Source organism: Falco biarmicus, chromosome 10 (assembly GCF_023638135.1).
Source record: "Falco biarmicus isolate bFalBia1 chromosome 10, bFalBia1.pri, whole genome shotgun sequence".
Lineage (NCBI taxonomy): Eukaryota > Metazoa > Chordata > Aves > Falconiformes > Falconidae > Falco > Falco biarmicus.
The window spans coordinates 2,718,050-2,736,051 of record NC_079297.1 but is presented as its reverse complement, the minus strand read 5'-3'; the positions used below and the strand labels follow the sequence as shown (position 1 = coordinate 2,736,051).

At 53.1% G+C, this 18,002-nt stretch overlaps 1 protein-coding gene across 1 annotated transcript in view; it reads left to right on the top strand.

The window, feature by feature from the left end:
* Positions 1-9,005: 9,005 nt before the first annotated feature.
* MYH7B (myosin heavy chain 7B) overlaps positions 9,006-18,002 on the top strand; it is a 28,709-nt gene continuing 19,712 nt past the window's right edge. The window contains exons 1-10 of the mRNA XM_056353204.1: positions 9,006-9,157; positions 9,883-9,986; positions 11,718-11,861; positions 11,953-12,109; positions 12,212-12,239; positions 13,327-13,423; positions 14,308-14,331; positions 16,178-16,270; positions 17,060-17,123; positions 17,245-17,343. Of these exons, the coding sequence (XP_056209179.1) occupies positions 9,061-9,157; positions 9,883-9,986; positions 11,718-11,861; positions 11,953-12,109; positions 12,212-12,239; positions 13,327-13,423; positions 14,308-14,331; positions 16,178-16,270; positions 17,060-17,123; positions 17,245-17,343 (907 nt within the window). The 5' untranslated portion in view covers positions 9,006-9,060. The remainder of the gene's footprint in view (positions 9,158-9,882; positions 9,987-11,717; positions 11,862-11,952; positions 12,110-12,211; positions 12,240-13,326; positions 13,424-14,307; positions 14,332-16,177; positions 16,271-17,059; positions 17,124-17,244; positions 17,344-18,002) is intronic.

Below are 18,002 nucleotides of genomic sequence, written 5' to 3'. Positions count from 1 at the left end.
ATGACATTTGAGGAGGGTGTCAGGCTCACACGTGCTGTGCTCATGCCCTCAGCCACACCTACACTCTGGGGCAACAAGGGAAAGCCCCAGGCAGGGGTACCCCGCAACGGGATGCATTAAGAGGAAGGCGCGAAGGCAGCCCCCAACCCTTGGATGTGCCTGCCAGTGGTGGAGGGATTTCTCCAGCAAGCACTGGCTCTTGTTACACTAGGTCACCGTCCATAGATGCATCATCTCCAGTGGCCAGGACAGGCTGGGAGATAACCAGCTCTTTATCCTGTTACAAGCGCCAGGAGTTGTCATTGCAAGCCTCTTAGCTCTGCCCTTAGAGGTCTATTGCTGAAATGAAGCTCTATGATTATAGCTCTCTAATAACATACACCTAGTCTCTTTTCTGGACTCAGGAGTCCTACTCTTTCTTTTTGCTCTCTGCCATCCTTTGATCAGTAACTGTGGATTCACACCTTAATTAATAACATCCAGGCTGTGAATTTGGAAGTGGACTGGTGATCCAGTATTCTCTCGCTGGAAAACTGCCCTGTGCTGGGAGCCTGCTCTGACCCCACCACGGGGCAAAGGCTGTTCACCCGCATGTGGGTCAACAGTTGGAAGTCAGGAACAAAGTCCAAGAGTTTTAATGATGATGCAGAAGGACAGAGTTTACTCAGACAGAAGCATTTTCTCTCAGTCCTCGATCCTCGCAGGGTCCTGAGTCCCTCCTCCTCTCTGTTTGCTCTGAGTGTCTGAGAAAGGGCATGCAAATCTTGGGTTTCTAAGCAATACATTGCAAAGAATGGTCCTAGTTCATCGCAAAAAGTTGGGAAAAGGTGCTGCCCTGTACTTGAGAGTTCCCAGAATGAATGTAGCCTGCTCAGACTGGGAAAAGTCTTTTTATAGAGAGCTCTGACTTGTCTTTTCTTTCTCTTTTCCAAATTCAGTCTGGAGAATGAGATCTTTTCAAAGTAATCCAGTAGCCCGGGGAGGATTTGTACATGCAGATAGCCCCTAATCTCTGCTATAGCGTAAGAGAGCCGCAATGCAGCTCAGAGAAGGTTTAATGATAAAAAAATATGGCAGACATGGTAACTATTTGGCATGTTACATGCAACAAAAGATGAACAACAGCAACTGGGACATTATCTTTATTTGCTAAAAATAGAGACCTGCGAAGTTTAAAGAAAAGCACTTTATACTTGTAAACCTCTCCTCTGGCTGCTAAAGAGCCTTCAAAGGTGGGCTTTGTGGCTTTGGGATGTCGCGTCCCCTTTCAAAGGCTGCCCAGGGCTCAGACAATTGAAACTCAATACAACATCAGCCACAACGGGGTAGGGGAATAAATAGTTCTGACAAGACCCTGCTTTTCTCACTCTTCAGAGACTGACACGTGAATGGGGGCTTTGCAGCAGGTACGTCCCACATGCAGCCCCGTCCTGCACCTGGGATGCCCATGGCACAGCCTCGGTCCCCCAGCCATGCAGGCAGAGGCGGCTGGGCACCGAGGGCCTTGGCAGAGCCACCAGAAAGTGAGCAGATCGTTTACCCACTCCACTGCTGAGTTATGCACAGGCATTTGATACACTGCAGCTGACGGGCTGGTTGCAGAGCTGGGTGCCTGGCTGCCCATCCGCGCCTTCAAAAAATCACTCGTCAACCACGTGCGGGCACACTCACTTTCCCTGGTGCCCTGTTACAGGGACAAAAAAATAAATACCCCAGTTCTCCTTTGCTCTTCTAGCTGCAAAGAAACCAAGTCTGAGGTTTTGGCCAACTCTCTTGTATCTCAGGATATCTGTGCATTAATGCAGAAGCCTGTTTTTGCAATATAGTACCAAAGCCATTAACTTGACCCTGCGAGGGGACGGGATGATGTGATGTTCAGCACCAGCCAAATAAAGGGAGAACAATAGGGCTATTTTTGTGGAAGAGAGTTCAGAGGACTCCCCGGGGAGCGGAACCTCTCGCTGGCCCATCATGCACAAGAAAAACAAGACAGAGCTCTTGCACCATGGCTTCTCTGTCGTATAAATACCAGCTTCAGCCAGGGCATGAAAGAAATCTATTGTCTCTTAAGGCCGTATTTCGCTGCAAAATGCTCTGGTAAGGCCAGCAATCTTAAACCACACACACATGTGCCTATTGTTTGAAGCTCAGAACAATTGAAGAGTGCTCTCATGGGCTAAAGATAGAAAGGCAGCTGGTGCTGTCCTTTTCCCTGTAACTGAGAATAAAACAATGCCCAAGTATTGTCTGCATTGCTGGAGCAATGACATTGGACTCTCTGCCAAAAGAGCATCTAAAAGATCAATGAAACCCGGGTTATTTATAAATGGGTAGTGTCATTTCTTCCCCAAAGTAATTTCACTTCCTTAGCTTTTCCACCAGGCCTTTCTGTGCAGTGAAGTGGCCATGGAGTGAGGTATAAATAACACCGAGCCAGGCTGTGAGGGAGGCAGCAGGACCGGCTGGTGGAAAACAAAGCTGCCAGGCTGAACCTGTGTTTGGCTGCACCTTCGCTTCCCCGAGCTGTGCCCAACCTTCTGCAGCAGCAAGGTGGGGACCAGCCAGGGATGCTGGTCTGCTTTGGCTGGCAGGGAGCAGATCCCTGCAGATGCTGCACTGGCTGTGAGGGACCCAGCTGCTGGTCCCCTGAGGCCAGAGTCCCACCAGCACCAGGACTTGCTTCCTGGGGAGCTTTTAGGGAGGTTTATTTCACCCACTGGCCGACAGACAGGTGGTAGCATGGGCTGCGATGGGCCATAGTGAGGTGAGAAGGTCTCCTGTCATGATGTGAGGACATGCAGGAATATTGCTCCCTCCCAGGTGACAGCCAGTCTTGAGAAACATCCAGGCCTACCAGGTTCCATGAAAATCTGCCACATCTATTGCCACTTTGTCTTGAACAATTGTCCCTTGCCATGAGATAGACTTGAGCTTGGTCTATTGTGAGGCTTGATGAGCAGGCACAGCGGGAAGGACAAACTGAGCAGTGTCTGAGCCCACAGTGAGCAGAATGCTGGGTCGATGGGCCAGGAGAGCAGGGTCATGGACTTCTTCAGGCCAAGGAAACACTGCTAAAGCCAAGCAGGTCCTGGCCCAGCCCAGCCACTTCCATCAGCTTATGCCTGCAACACCGCCCTGGGCTAGTTTCTCATGGAGTGAAGGAGAAGGTGCATGAAGAATGGAGAGAGCAGGGGGCTGTGATGGGATCCCCCCAAGGATCGATGCTCTGTGAGCAGCTGGTTGTGTGGGCTTGGGGTGTGTGCACAGCACCGCCCCACCTCGTGCTCGCACATCTCAAAAGCTGATGCAAAACCAGAACATCCAGGGCGCTGCTAGGACAGAGCCGGCCCATGGACGGGCAGAACCACGTCCCGGCTCTGGTTCTGATCAGGCTCTGCACCTCCCTGCAGCCTCCAAGGCAGCTCTTGGTCGTGATTTCCAATGACTGCTGTATGCCAGGGTCTGTCCTGACAGGCCATCTGGGGTTAAGGTGCAATTAAGTACTCAAATGGACAGGGCAAGATTCTCTTTTCTGTCATTGTTTTGAAGTGTGTTACCGAAACCTCAAGCATCTTCACTGAAGGTTCACACATTCCTGTAATTTTTGCAATGTTCAGTACAACCTTCATTCTTAAACAGATGCTTTATGGTAGCAAACCCCAGGAGAAAACCCCTCAAACCTCAAAGCTAGTAAATTCAAAGTGAACAAACAAAACCTCTCTGATTTTCCCAGTCTCCAGGTGATCTCGGTGTCTCCATGCCTGTGTGTGACCATGCTTGGTAACTCTGGACACTTAATTTCTCATGGCATGTCTCTTTCTCAGTCCTGATACTCATTTTGGAGACTTGCCCCATGCAGTGCAAGCGCAGTGCCCAGAGGGTCAGCTGCCAGCATGCCCATGCTGCCCAAGCCTCGTGCTATGCTGAGGTGTGTACCACCGCACCGAGGTGCTCATGGCAGCGGCAGCTTCATGCGTGTTCATGAAGGGTTATAGAGGCAAAACTTCACCCCCAGCCAAAGGACAGCCAGCTCAGGACAGGGGGACCAGCACTGTCCCCAGGGTGGGACGTCCAGGCAGCAGAGCACTTGTGCTGGGAAGTGCCCAGGGAGCTGTGAGATGAGGGGACCCAGTTCTAACTCCATGCCAAGCCCCACAGGAGCATCTGCCCCTTGGGGTCCCTGTAGCAGCACCGCTGCCGCACCTGTCTCCTGCTGATGTCAAGCAATACACGGAAAGCTGTGCTGCGGCGGTGACTGCTCGCTTGCCCTGGGGGGACAGGGCTGTGGGGTTTTAGGGGTTTGCTTTGGAGGGAGCCTTGGTGGCCACGCTAAGCCAGGGGGACACTGTCAGACTGGCAGCGCTGGCCTGTCACTGCCGCCTGTCTCGCTGTAAGCAGACATTCCCGCTCCATGGAAATATGCCTGAAATAGCCCCTCCATAGATTGTCTTTATCTAATCAGCCGCCTTCGCACTCCCCTCCAGTGCATTTCAGGGAGCTGATAGCGGTGATATGTTAAGTGTGGAAACCTCTAGCAAACTGGCTGACACGTAGAGTAATTCTCCTTCCTGCCACTTATCAGAGCCTGCTAATGGGAAACATTCCTCCTGGGGGTCAGGGAGCAGCCAGGGGATTTCTCCAGAGAGGATGGCTGAGCCCCTGGCACCCTCCTGGCTCCCCAGGGCTGAGCAGGAGCTGATCTGACCACAAAACGCTCACTGAAGGGGCAGCTCTGTAGTCTGGTGCTGGTGGTGTCCTGTCCCATGGGGAGAGGCCTGTCCAGCCTGTGGGGGCATGGCTGAGGAGCCCCATCCTCTTCCATCATATCCTGGGACACCAACGTCAAGCACAGACTAGGGGGGGAAGAGTGGGGGTACCTTAATGGTGAGGGCAGATGCTCCCACTGCTGAGGATGGTCATGCAGGGCTGGTGGGACGTTCGGGCAGACTGTTTGCTTTGGGCAATAGCCACCTAAATTTAGCAAACTCCCCTCTGTTCAAGCTAAAAGCATGTGCTCCTCGTCGTGCCCGTGGGGTTTCGTGGGAGGTCCGCAGGAGCCCTCTGCGGCCGCTGCCCCGCTGAGGATGCCCCGTCCCACCTGTCTGAGCAGGGCACAGCTCAGGCCTTGCCAGCAACACAAGGATGAGCTTCCTACCACCCTGAAAAACCACATCACAAATGCTAGTGCTGAAAACGCCTAAACCAAGCGGAAATGCACTTCAGCAGCTGCTGGAGCGACCATTCCACATTTCTCCTTCTACAGATCTGCTCAGCCTTTGATGGACCCTGCTGGAACCTCTTCAAAGAGGGAGAGAAACTAGGGCGAACAGAAGGAACTGCAGAAGGAATCTCCGAAAATAAAATCGCTTTAAAGATAAGGCAGGGGAGGGGGTGAGCAGAGCGAGGGGGGAGTACATGCCCTGAGAAGAATGTGTGAGGCTGGGCCAGCTGGTGGGTCTGGGCCGAGAGCTTGTCCCACTGCCCGGGCGCTTGTGGCAAAGGTACTTGGCACCAGACCCGCCAAAAGCCTCGGGTCCCTCCAGGACGTGGGTGGAAACCTGACTCTGAGCCCAGGGCAGAGAGGCAGAAGACCACCGGGGTGACCTCAGAGGGACCTGTGGTCCACCAGCGCCTGTGACTCTTCAGGACACTGAAACTCTGCCTTCTTGGCAAGGGTTGAGCACCCCCGTCATGCCATGATCAAGAGAGATCTCAGGACTGGTGTCCCCCTGATGGTCTCCCCAGGGCAGCTGCAGTACACACATCCATGGAGTCCAGCTGTGCACCAGCTTCTGAACATCAGCCTGGTGAGAGAGTGCCCACGTGGGACATGGAGATGGGGGCTTGCACCCCGCTTTATCCTGATGTGCTCAAAGTGACCTTGTTCATGCCACAGGCCTCCCTCCACAGGAACATTTTAATTCGTGGGGAAGACTGGCACCACACAAAGCCCTTACATTACACCGTGCAGCCAGTGAAGGCATCAACCCCTCCCTGAGCCCAGCTATCCTCTCTGCTGGGGCTCAATCCACAGGGGACAGGTCTGGAGTCCTCCTCCATCCCATGAATGTCCCAGGCTTCACTTCAAAGCAGGGTGGCAGGGCAGAGGACCTGCCTGTCAGGGGGCTGTGGAGGAGATGGCACTCGCAGAATGTAGCAGCAAACCATGCCTGTGCGCTGGATGAAGGAGTGACTGCTGGGCTTCAGCAGAAACCCTTCCAGTGCTTAGCTGAGGTTCAGGGCAGGTCCTGGGGCTGCAAAAACCTCTCTGTAACCTGGGCTGTGTGCCCAGCTGAAGCCACATGCCCTAAGCAGCTTCTGGTGCTGCTATCCTGGCCATGGCAGAAGCCACGCCACATCCAGCCAATCCTTAACCTCCCCGTGCCTCAGTTTCCCCTACTCTCAGGAGGATACAACAACCCCAAGTTTATTTGGGGTGCGAGGGGTACTGAATGGGGAATAGCAAAGCCCTGCAGCCCATGGGCCCCGGTTCTCTGGTATCACCTGAGTGGGTTTATTTCTAATTTCTGTCCCCCCTGGACATGACATGACTGGAGAGCCAAGAGGTGGTTTGGCACTTGGGCACCCCCCGGCTGAGGAGGGGGTGTGCAGCCATCCAGCCCATCTAGGGGGGCCAGATGCTGCCCCTCCCTGCACATGCACGTGGGGGTCCCAAGTCACCCAGCTCTAGTTAGGCTGATTTCCAGCTCTGGAGGCAGCTGCAGCTTGTTTCACACAAATCCAAGCAGCCCACGAGTGCCCCTTCTGCCACAGGGGGCATGGAGTGCCTTAGGGTCTGGGAAGGAGCAGAGCGGCGCTGCAGAGAGGACCGGCCGTGTTCCCCGGGGGGCTGAGCGGCAGTAGCCCACCCTGGCAGGGTGTGCACACCGCAGCTGCAATCCCTGGGCTGATCCACGGGGTTTGTTGCCCTGGGGAAGGTACGTGATGGTCCTGCCCTTGCAGTGGCACCTCCTTACTCTCTCTGAGGGAGATGGGGTGCAAAAAAGCATCCAGCCCCACTTTGCTTTAAGTGCACCGAGGCAAAGGCAAGGAGAAGAGCAGAGCACTTGGTGGGCAGGCATGGGGATGCGTCAGGGAGGCAGTAACACAGCCAGCCCCGAGGGTACAAACCTCACTACACTTGGGATGCCAGCAACTAAAATGGCTTTTCCTTGAGCCTGGCACAGAAATCACCATGGCACGGCTGTGGGTCCCGTTCCCATCTCAGGCAGCACGTGGTGGTGGTACTGTGATGGAGGTGTGCTCCCAGCTGTGATCACTGCGTTGCACACAGTGTCTTTGGGTGCTGTCGAGGTAAAATGGTGTGGATGAAACCCAACAGCCTCTCTGGTGAGAGATTTTGAATCTGGCCTAGCCATGAGCCAGGCTCCCACACCAAGGTGAGTGAGCTCTGGGAGCAGGACCTGGGGGGTTACTGCTGGACAGAGCTTGCCAGAGGCAGAGCCCATCAACTGTAGAGAGACCAACCTGGGGCTCAAGCCCCCCTGCCCCGCAGCATGCCTGCCCTGGGGGGCTACCCACAGGCCACCACAGCTCAGGGGAGCATCAGGCCCCTCTGACAAAACCATTGAGTTTCATGCATATAACCAGAAAAGTAAATTCTGGTGTTTTGATGGTTACTGTTCAATAGGGAGCGGCCGGTGTGCCTCGGGAAACAAGCCAAGCCCTTTGAGAAGGCGGCAGTGGCGTAGCAGAGACCAAGCCCGAGGTCCTTCCCCAGTCCCCCGCTCCCAGGCAGTCTGTCCAGGAGAGGCTGAACCAGAGCTGAGCGAGAGGTTGGGATGCTCCAGCTTGGAAAGCCAGCAGCCGCACACATCCCACCAGGCAGCAGCTCTCCTGGCGGAGTGCAGGGAAGAAGCAGGAGGACTGGTTGCTCAGGTGCAGGAGGAAACGGTGAAGCTCTCGTTCCTCCACTCCCCATCGAAGCAGGCAGTGTGGCAGGCTTGGAGAGCTGTGCTGCCTCCTCGAGCTGCAGTCTCTCGCTCTGCCTTTGTACTCGCCTGACAATACAGGAATAAAAATAACCAGGCTGCATTTGCAGAGAGATAAAAGCGAAGTTTGCCTTTTGTGTCTCTCCAGGCAGTGGGACAGCAGCACCAATGGAGCTGTGTGGACATGACACATGGGAATTTCTGACATATCTTTTCCCACTCTGACCTTGACAGACACAATAAAAAGGGGCTTTGCTGCATGCACACAGCCACTCAGTCCTATCACCAAGGTTAGTAATAAAGAGCATGTCTGTGTGCACGCTTGTCCTCTGCTACTAACCCGCTTCACCTCTGCAGGGTGGATGTTCCTGGAGGACAGGGGCTGACTGGCGATACGGGGGAGGGGGGGACAGACCTGGACTGAGAGCATTTTTGCTGAGGTCTGCGCACTTTGCCAAGTTGCTGGCTACCAGCAGTGGCTATGGTTGTGATCGCTGCAGCGTTTCAGAGCTCTGCTGTGCGATACCGCATTAGATGGATATTAGAAAGCACTATCATAAAAGTGCTTTTCCAAGCAGCTGTCACAGCGGTCTTCTAGAAGGGGTCTTCCCAGGGATAATGCCTCCAGTCTTGCTTTTATCTTCTTGCAATGTTGCTTGGCAAAATAGCGCGGGGTCTTTGCAGAGGTTTTGTGAGGGTACCAGGGCTCCAAGAGGTTTGTAGAGCTGGAATAGATTTTAGCTGAGTTTATCAAGAAAAAGGGTGTCGTTGACGATCTCTGGTGACACCTAAAATGCGAATGTGGATTTTGACACCAAAGCGATGCTGGCTCACCCAGCTGAGACTTGCGGCACAGGGCTGGTAGCAACAGAAGGGAAAGTGTTCAGTAATTGTCTTGTTATTGCATTGTTATTATTAGCTAGTATTGTTGCTGTCTTCTCTCACTCTTTGAATTTAAAAACGTGTTTGATGACCATGTTGCTCTTGATTAGCAGCCCAGCGGTGGGAGCTTTCTCCATTCACTGACTCCTTGTCTCTTCCTTCCTTTCAGCATTCCGGTGTCTTTCACTTTCTTCACTGCAGCCAAGTCTCCCTCCAGCTCGGCAAGATGTCTATGCTGGACATGAGTGAGTTTGGGGAGGCTGCTGAATACCTCCGGAAAAGCTACACAGAGCAGCTGAAGCTTCAGACAATACCGTTTGATGGTAAGACCCCAAGGCAGGTCTCGGCACAGCCCTATGTGTGTGCCCCCAGCCAGCCCCTTGGCCATGGCTCTCTTCAGAGACCATCTCCATCCCTTTTCCAGTGCTGGTCCTTGTGGTATTGCAGGTGCAGCAGAATTGCCCCCAGCACCCTGAAGGGCAGGAAGATTTTAGAAGTAGGAAAAGCAGGGTCTTGACTTTCCCCTTGTTTGCTGAGGTGCAGGCAGAGGTGGCCCTTCATTTTCCCCATCCCTGGGGGGCTGGAGGGCTGAGGGAGATGGGCTGAAGGACTGGTGTCAAAGCCTTCTCCAGCTCTGTTTCACTTTGGAGATGTCTGCTCTGCTCAGCCACGCCACTGTACTGCAGCTCACTGCTCCGGCTCCAGGGCCCAACTTGCTTCTCTCAGTTTGGCAAATGAGGAGACTTTTGCTTCCTCTCACTGTCCTTTTTTCAAAAAGGTCTGAGTGCAAGCACATGTGAAGCAGCAGACTTTTGTCAGGCTAAAAGTTGACCCCAGCAAAGTAAACCGCTGCCAAACATGAAGCAGACAAAGAAATCCCAGCTCCTATGACCAAAAACGTAGGAAGGAATAATCACTGTCCTTCCATGTTATTGGACTGCATTCAGGTGGCTTTCAGTTGACAATTTCAAATAGTTTCCTGCATTTCAACCTGTTTGTGTCCCCTTCCCTTCCCTTTCCCTGTCCTCTCCATTCCTTTCTCCTCCAGGAAAGAAGCGAGTTTGGATCCCGGATGAGAAAGAAGCTTACATTGAAGTGGAAATCAAAGAAAGCTCCGGTGGCAAAGTCACTGTGGAAACCAAAAATAAGGAAGTAAGCAAAATACCTTTCATTTTCCAAGGGAGATAAAGTGTGTGTGGAAGGGGGATACATATGACAAGATCACGTCTGAAACTAGCTGAGCTCTTGCTGATAACCCTTCCATGCTCAGCAATCAGTCATGCCCCGAGGGGACACACACCGCGGTGTGTCAGGACACGTAGGCCAGTTACTTGCCAAAAGCAGCAGCGGTTCATCGTCCCCCCGTCGAGGGTTTGCTTTCAAACACCATTCACCGTGCAAGGGAGCGAAGGGGGACAGTGGGGCTGGCCCAGCACAGCCCCCGGCCACGGGAGGAAGAGCTGCCCCAGCGCAGCCCCTTGCAGGGCTGAACCACTGCCTGGCTGGTCTCAAAGGTGGAACAAGAGGTAAGGGGCCAACTGGCCAGTTCCTGCTCTTTTTAGCCAGGATTTGCAGCCAAGTGAGTGGTGCTGCTGGGAGAACAGATGCTGGGCAGAGGGGTAGGACCAGCTCTCTGTAGTGGTGAGGCTCCCGCTTTCCAGCAGCAGCAGGGAGGCAAAGCAGCCCAGGGTCAGCTGAAACTTGTCAAGATAATATCCAGTACAAATAGCTGCAAATGAGCTTAATTAATACTTGTTTCATGGCTATGGAAGTCGCATGGCCCTGCAACTTCATTGCAGCACAGAAACCCACACTGGGGTAAAACTGGAAAAAAGAGCAAGAACCTGACCAGGCAGTAAATGATAGGCTTTATTATTTATATTTCTTGGCTAGTCAAGAATGGCACTGAGAAGTGCTAATGTCTGCCAAATTTAAAAGGAATCATCTTTGAAAAGTGTTAAGGCTTTGAATATATATTTGTCTGGAACTGGGAAAATAAGTAAAAAAAAATTTCCCCCTCCAAAATAAAATTTATTGAGGAGGCAGTATAAATTTTATAAGCTTATTCTGATGTTTAAAAGATCCTCAGCTTCTGCAAACAAAGGAGTTTCCAAACCTTTTTTGCTGTTCTCTTTTGAAACTGTCCTTTTTAATAGTTTGTCACAGACTTACAAAATCTGAAACTGTATCTGCTTTCCTGGATCAGCATTTCCAGCAGAAACAGCTTCAGGAGACATAACCCCATCCTTATCCTTCTGTCTACCCTCCTGCTTTTTACACCTAGCACCTTTTAACACCACACACTTCATGTTTACCCATAAAAGAACCCCAAACAAAATCTCTTTGAAAGGTTTCATGTAATCTTTATTAACAAGACCATTTGCTAAATCCGGATTCTTCCACTCGGGCCAGATACGTAACGCGATAGTTTCCCAGTGCTTGGCTTCGTGGGATTAAATAAATCCAGTTATAAGTGATGGTGTATAGGCTTCAGCTGTTTGCCCAAATAACCAGGGATCTCTCCGCGTGAAAGCCTGTGCCGCCACAGGGCTTTAGGCTGCAGAGGAGAGCACAAGACGGGGTGTCGAGCATGTTGTGGGGTGACATCTTGGTGCCCCCCGGCTTGGACCCCCTCAGTCGGGCTCAGCCACAGCCCATCTCCCTGGGGCTGGGGCTTGCTAGTCCCCACTGGCCTTTGTGGCTGGGGTGCTGGTGGGGCTCCCCCAGCCCCGTCACCCCAAAATGGAGGGCAGCCCTGCTGGGAGGACCACCGACAGGGGCCAATGTGGGACTGCTAAATGCCCGTCTGCTTGGCGGGTTTTGGGGGAGAGGGTGTTCAGTGGGCACTGGGGTCCATCTGATGTGTCCCCCCTCCTCCGGCAGACGCGGGTGGTGAAGGAGGATGAATTGCAGCCCATGAACCCCCCCAAGTTTGACATGATTGAGGACATGGCCATGCTGACGCACCTCAACGAGGCCTCTGTGCTCTATAACCTGAAGCGCCGCTACTCCCACTGGATGATCTATGTAAGCCGACGGTGCCCGGGGTTCACCTCGTGGGGTAGGGGGGTGAAGGGGCGTCGGGGAAGTTCCGTCCCTCATCCTTTCCCCCCTGCAGACCTACTCGGGGCTCTTCTGCGTCACTATCAACCCCTACAAGTGGCTGCCTGTCTACACGGCACCGGTGGTGGCAGCCTACAAGGGCAAGCGGCGCTCCGAGGCACCCCCGCACATCTACTCCATCGCCGACAACGCCTACAACGACATGCTGCGCAGTAAGCCCTCGCCTCGGGGACCCCCAGCCTGGGGGATTTGGGCTGTGGGGGCAAGGGGTGAGGGGGGGGGCACTGGCCTAATGCCCGCTCCTTCTCTTCCAGACCGCGAAAACCAGTCCATGCTCATCACGTGAGTGCCCCCCAATGCCCTTGCCCCATCCAGCCCCAGTGTGAGCAGTCATGGCCCCCCACGCCGTGCTCCCGGGGGACCCCTGGGCAGGCACCCCATGCCCCAGGAGGGCCCCCATGGCCACATCCCCCCCCGGCCCTGGCAGCTGTCGGCCCCCCCGTCCCTTCCCGCCCAGCCTGCCACCACCGCGCCAGGTGACAAAGCCCTGCGCGGGCCTGGCGGGCAGGCTCCCCCGCACCCCGACAGCTGCGGGCGCTGCCGTGGGGCACCCCAACCGCCGGCGGCCTCTGAGGAGCAAGGGGGAAGGAGAAATGGAGGCCAAGGCCGGAGGGAGATGGCGGCGGTGGCCGGTGGGGCGGTGGCGGGGGAGGAGGGTGACGTGGGAGGGTGTAGGCCAGGTTGATTTCAAGTGACATATAGATAAGGGCTATATAAAGGACTCTAAAGGACCCTACGCCGCTGCCAGGAGCCACGGACGTTTTTAGCCTCGGCCATAGCCTAATTAGGAAAGGCAGGGGCTGTGGAGAGATGCTTGGCACGTGGCTGGTGGCGGCTCTGCCCCCCACCTCCCCCCGGCTCTTTGTCATCTGGGATTACAATGGGAGAGCAGCTAACTATAGGGATGAGCTCAGCGGGGCCCGCCTGGGCAGGGTACACCCTGGTACGTCTCCAGGACCCCCAACAAAGCGGGGTGTGCTGAAACAACCTGAGCGGGCGCAGGCGAGGCTGGCTCCTGGCTGACCCCGGGCAGCCGAAGCCCCAGGGCTGTACAGCGCCGGTGGGTGCCTGCACCTCCCGCAGCCTCTGCGGTGGGCAGCTGAGCCCCCGCCGCACCTTCGAGGAGCTGGGCAGGGCGCGGGCTTGCAGCGAGGATGGAGCTGGGTTTCGCTCCAAAGACAAGCCCCAGAGACAGGCACATACACCCCCAGGGTGAGGGCTTTGAGAGTGCCAGCCTCCCCACCCCTCCGATGCTTTGCTTCTCCCTCCTGGCATGACGAGCGGGGCGGCAGGGTGGCAGGGTCTCTGTTTGAAGTTTTGTCTGTTCTTTGCCTCATGTCCTTGATCTGTGTATTTCTGTTACTCTAAGCGGAGAATCTGGTGCTGGTAAGACTGTAAACACCAAGAGGGTCATTCAGTACTTTGCCATTGTCGCAGCCTTGGGCGACACACCGGGCAAGAAATTAGTAAGACCCTCTTTTGAAACAAGTTCTTGCTGTTTTCTTCCTTTCTTTCTTTTTTATTTTTTTTTATTTTTTTTTATTTTTTTTATTTTTCCCCTTTCCCTCCTTCTTCTTTTTACCTCTTTTTTTTTTCCTTCCCCCAACTTTTTGCATTTGGAAGCGTGTTTTGGTCTGACCCACCCAGGGCTTGGCTTTTCCCTGACTTTTGAACAAGCAAGGCTTGAAATCATCTTGCTCAAGGGGAAATGGATTTTTTTTTTTAATGTGGCTGCTCAATCTGTGCAGCCCGGAAGAGGTGCTTTAGATGCCCTCTTTATCTTCTCTTCCTCCTTCAATACCCTGCAGATCTTCTTCTTAAGGAGCATTAAAAAAATGAAGTAAACCCACCATTTCCCACTTTGCCTCTTTTAAGCCTTGCTTTTCATCCTTTTCTCCTTTTTTTATCCTCTTGTTCATTTTGACCCTTTTCTACCTTGTGCTTTTCTTGCTCTTGTTTTGATTCTTGCATTTCTTTGGTGCTGGTTATTTTTGAGCTGCCCTTGCAATTGCTTATTTCTTCTTGATACGTTGAGGCTCCAGCCTGCTTTGCCCTTGTAGAAACAAACTGGCTGCTTTAGGTATCAGACAAGCAATACTTCAGCATTATTTTCTTTACTCTTCTTTGGGTTTGAATTTAACTGTTCTTGCTTTTTGACGCATTTCTTTATTTTCTTGAGCTAATCTATTTAACAACTTTTTTGCATTTCTTATGAAGTTTAATCCTCCCATGTTTTTCTTGGACTTTTTTTGGCACTAAATGGTCATGCCCTGCTTTTCTGACCATGCTTCTTGTGGTTCTTGCCTGGCTTTTCTGGATTTCTAAAGACGATTTTCTTTCCTTTCTCTAGGCAGCTCTTGCCACTAAAACTGGGGTAAGTGTTGTAGACTCCTAATCTTGAATGCTGAGGACAGAGTTGTGCTGCACCACAGAGCTATGGCGGAGTGATGAGGAAAGCCTGTGTGGGGCCTCTGCCTCGGGTCTGGGAGCACCTGGGCAGCATTTAGTTCTCCGCTTGGCTTTGTATCTCCCACCTTACCATAGTTTGAAGCTTTGGTGGTTTTGCCTCTTCATGACTTTCTACCTTTCTGACTCCACCTTTCCTTCAAGGGATCTTTACTCTTCAAATGCTCGTTTCTAACCAGCGCGGTGTTTGCCTGGGGGTGCCGTGGGCTCCTCCAAAGATAAGGTGAAGCCTCCACTCTGTGGTAGTGTCCCCCCTGCCTCGGAGCCTGGCTGAGGGTGGTGGTGCTGAGGGGCAGGGAAGAGCCTCTTTGCCATGGGCAGCACCGTAGCCTGGCTGCAGACCTGCACAGGCCACCCTCTGCAAAGACCTGAACTGGCTTGGCCCCACCACATTGTAGGCAGCTGATGTCCTTCTCTGGGGTGTGTTTCTGAGGTGCTTTATTAGCTCCAAGGAAACAGCTGAGTGGCTGTGGAAGTCCAGCAAAGGCTCGGTTTGGTCCCTGGTGCTCCCAGCACCCCAAGGGCTCAGCCATTTCAGCAGATCAATTGTATGCCCTTGGGCTTGGTTTCTCTGAGCACTGTGGGACAGCCTTTAGCTCTTGTACACCCTTGGCTGGGGGATGCTCAGTAACACATAAATCTGCTTGGGCAAACTTACTGAGAGTGAGATAGCTGGGGCTGAATCTGGGGGTCCTGGGGCAGCCCCCATGGAATCTCACAGGCCAGGCAATTTTAGATCAGGCTGAATTTAAAGATAACAGATCGAAGGATAACCATCACAGCTGCTCCCTGTCTCTTTTGCTCTTCACGTGCCTGAAGCTGCAGAGGTGGGGAGAAATCATGGGCCCCATGTTGAAAAGACAGTGTGGCTCTTGGAGGGCAGAGCCCGGAGCTGGTGTTCCCCACCTAAGGAAAGCCCTATGGACTGTAATGTGTCAGAGCACAGGCAAAAGCTCTCAGGAAAAATCCTGCAGGAGCCTGTGCCACCAAACTCTACTACTGTTTTCAACCCCCACTATCCTTCATGTGGCTTGGCACGAGCCTTTTTTCTCTCCTTGAATGCTGGTCCTGCTTTGCCTGCGTTAGGTGGAGGCTGTCTCTTTATCTTTGAACTGTGCATGTGAAATATGAATGGAAAAACAAGGTTAGGGGAAGATTAATCTTGGGACTTGCTCTGGAGACCTCCAGTAAGTTCAACAGGTCACGCCAGCTGGGACCTGTGATGTTTTCCCGTCACGCTGTGACCGTGCTGTGCATGTTGTTGCTGCAGGGAGTTGTAGGCCAAGCCTGTTTTCTGGATCTCCTCTTTTGCGATGTGCTGTGATTTGAACTGTCCAAGACTTTGTTTTGATGGATGAGGAAATGCCTGGCAGAGCCAAAGAGCCTGAAATGTTTCAGACTGTTGTGACAATGCGTGCTTGCTCTTGGATTGCATATCTTATCAGCCTAAGGAAGGGGCTACGGACTGCCGTGTGCAGAAAGGACAGTAGCCTGGATACTCAGAGGGACCAGTTCAGGGAAGGGGAAGCCCACAAAAGGGCATTTCTGCAAAACCTAACTCTGGTGACCCTAAACTGAGCTGCATTGCCTCTAGACAAGGAGATGCCTCAGGAGCAGGAGGCTCTTAAAGATAGCCAACAAGCATAGCAGGCGGGTGGTGCCAGGATCCCCACTCACTGTTTCCCTGTGTTGTTGGTAACAAATCCCCTCCGGCTGGGTGGGATCTGACACAACCTTTTTATTTTTTTTCCCAGGGCACCCTCGAAGATCAAATCATTGAGGCTAACCCAGCTATGGAAGCTTTTGGCAACGCCAAGACCATAAGGAATGACAACTCTTCACGTTTTGTAAGTGTCTTAGCAGGACAGAGAGCTCATGTGTCGTGTTTATGCAATGAATGCATTGCTTGTGTGGCATTGTGGTTTTGTAGGGCATGAGACAAAGGCACGTAGCAGGAGGCTAGCTCTGCTTCCTGGTGGGGCTGGATTGCTGAAGTGAAGCTTCTTCTGATTGCATCAGTGCAGTAGATGGTGTGCTGGTCAGAAAAAAATCACCCTGGTGTCACAGCCCATGGCTGGCCTTACAGAACCAGAGCTGAGAAGGCCAGTAAGCACAGCCTGAAGTGCTGGAGCTGGGAGAGGCAAGGGTGCCCCTTCCGAGGAGCAGCATCTTTTCGACTAAGTGCAGCCTGGGTCTGCTGTGGGATGCTGAGCTCATCAGCCACAGGTGGCTTTGATGCCTGTTCTTGTGCCTTGGAGGGAGAGAAGACACCTGGGTGAGATTCCTCAGCACACCACAGAGCAGGAGGCCGTGGGCAGACTCAGTATCACACTGCCCTGCAGAACTGCTTAGCTTCAAGAACAGGTCTGAGGACAGGGATTTATCTGTTGTGAGTGAAATTTCTGCCTGTATAGTGTTTAAAGCCTTAGGCAATGCTGTCTGACCCTCTGCATGTTACAAACCAGGGAACTTCACCCATCTACTCCTCACTGAGCCCAGTAACTTGCCTGGTATCAGCAGAAGCTTAAGAAGTGGGAAATTACCAGTTTCTTGTAGTTGTCTGAGGTTTCTGGGTGCTGTTCAGAGTTGTAGCTGTGTAGCCAAGCCCAGCACTCATCTCCTGCAAATGTTTTCAGGGCAAGTTCATCCGGATCCATTTTGGCCCCTCAGGGAAGCTGGCCTCTGCAGACATTGACATCTGTGAGTAAACACGTGCCAGCTGCCGTGGGGAGGGATTTCTTCTCGCTATTTGTGTTGATGCTGGGTCAGCTTCGTGGAAGAACAAGCCCTCCCTTAACCCCTCTGCCCTATTTGATTCTAGATCTTCTGGAAAAATCAAGAGTGATTTTCCAGCAACCTAAAGAGCGAAGCTACCACATCTACTACCAGATCCTCTCTGGGAAGAAGCCAGAGCTGCAAGGTAAGGCAGCCGAAGCTGTGGCAGAGTCTTTGTAGCACGATGGCCTGAAATAGCCACAAGTAGGGCTCTGTTGCCAGCTTTGGGGTCCACAAAGAATGAGCAAACCCAGCCCACCATGCAGGTACTGCCCTCAAATGCTTTGCCTGCTGCTGAGATCATAGGGTTGGCAGGTAATTCAGGGTGGAAGGGATTTCAAGAGGTCATCTAGTGCAGGATCCTTTATCCTCACTGACCGAGGAGCCAGACTAAAGCCTTTTCTGCAGCTGTCTCGGAGCAGAGCAGTGGTCACTTGGGGTTTGTCTGCAGGGTGGGAGCATGCTTTGCAAAGCTGCTTTGCATAGAGTGCTCATCACGTAGTAGGTACAACACTGACCTCAGCATGTGCAGGCTGAGTATTTCCTCATTTTGGGGTAGGGGGAAGTGTTTTGCAGCCCACTCTGAGCTTCTTCGGCCACCCTAGTGAGATGACCTGTTTCAGGTGAGCTTGAAAACAGCTGCACAGCTCACTCGCAGCAGCAGCCCTGGCTGTAGGCATACCCTAGATGTGTTCCCCAGGACAGCCCCAGCTGACCCAAATGTGCAGGGCAGTGGTCCTGTGCTCTGAGCAGCCCTGCCCTCCAGGTGCCAGCTCACACGCGGTACACGGGAGACCTTTCCAC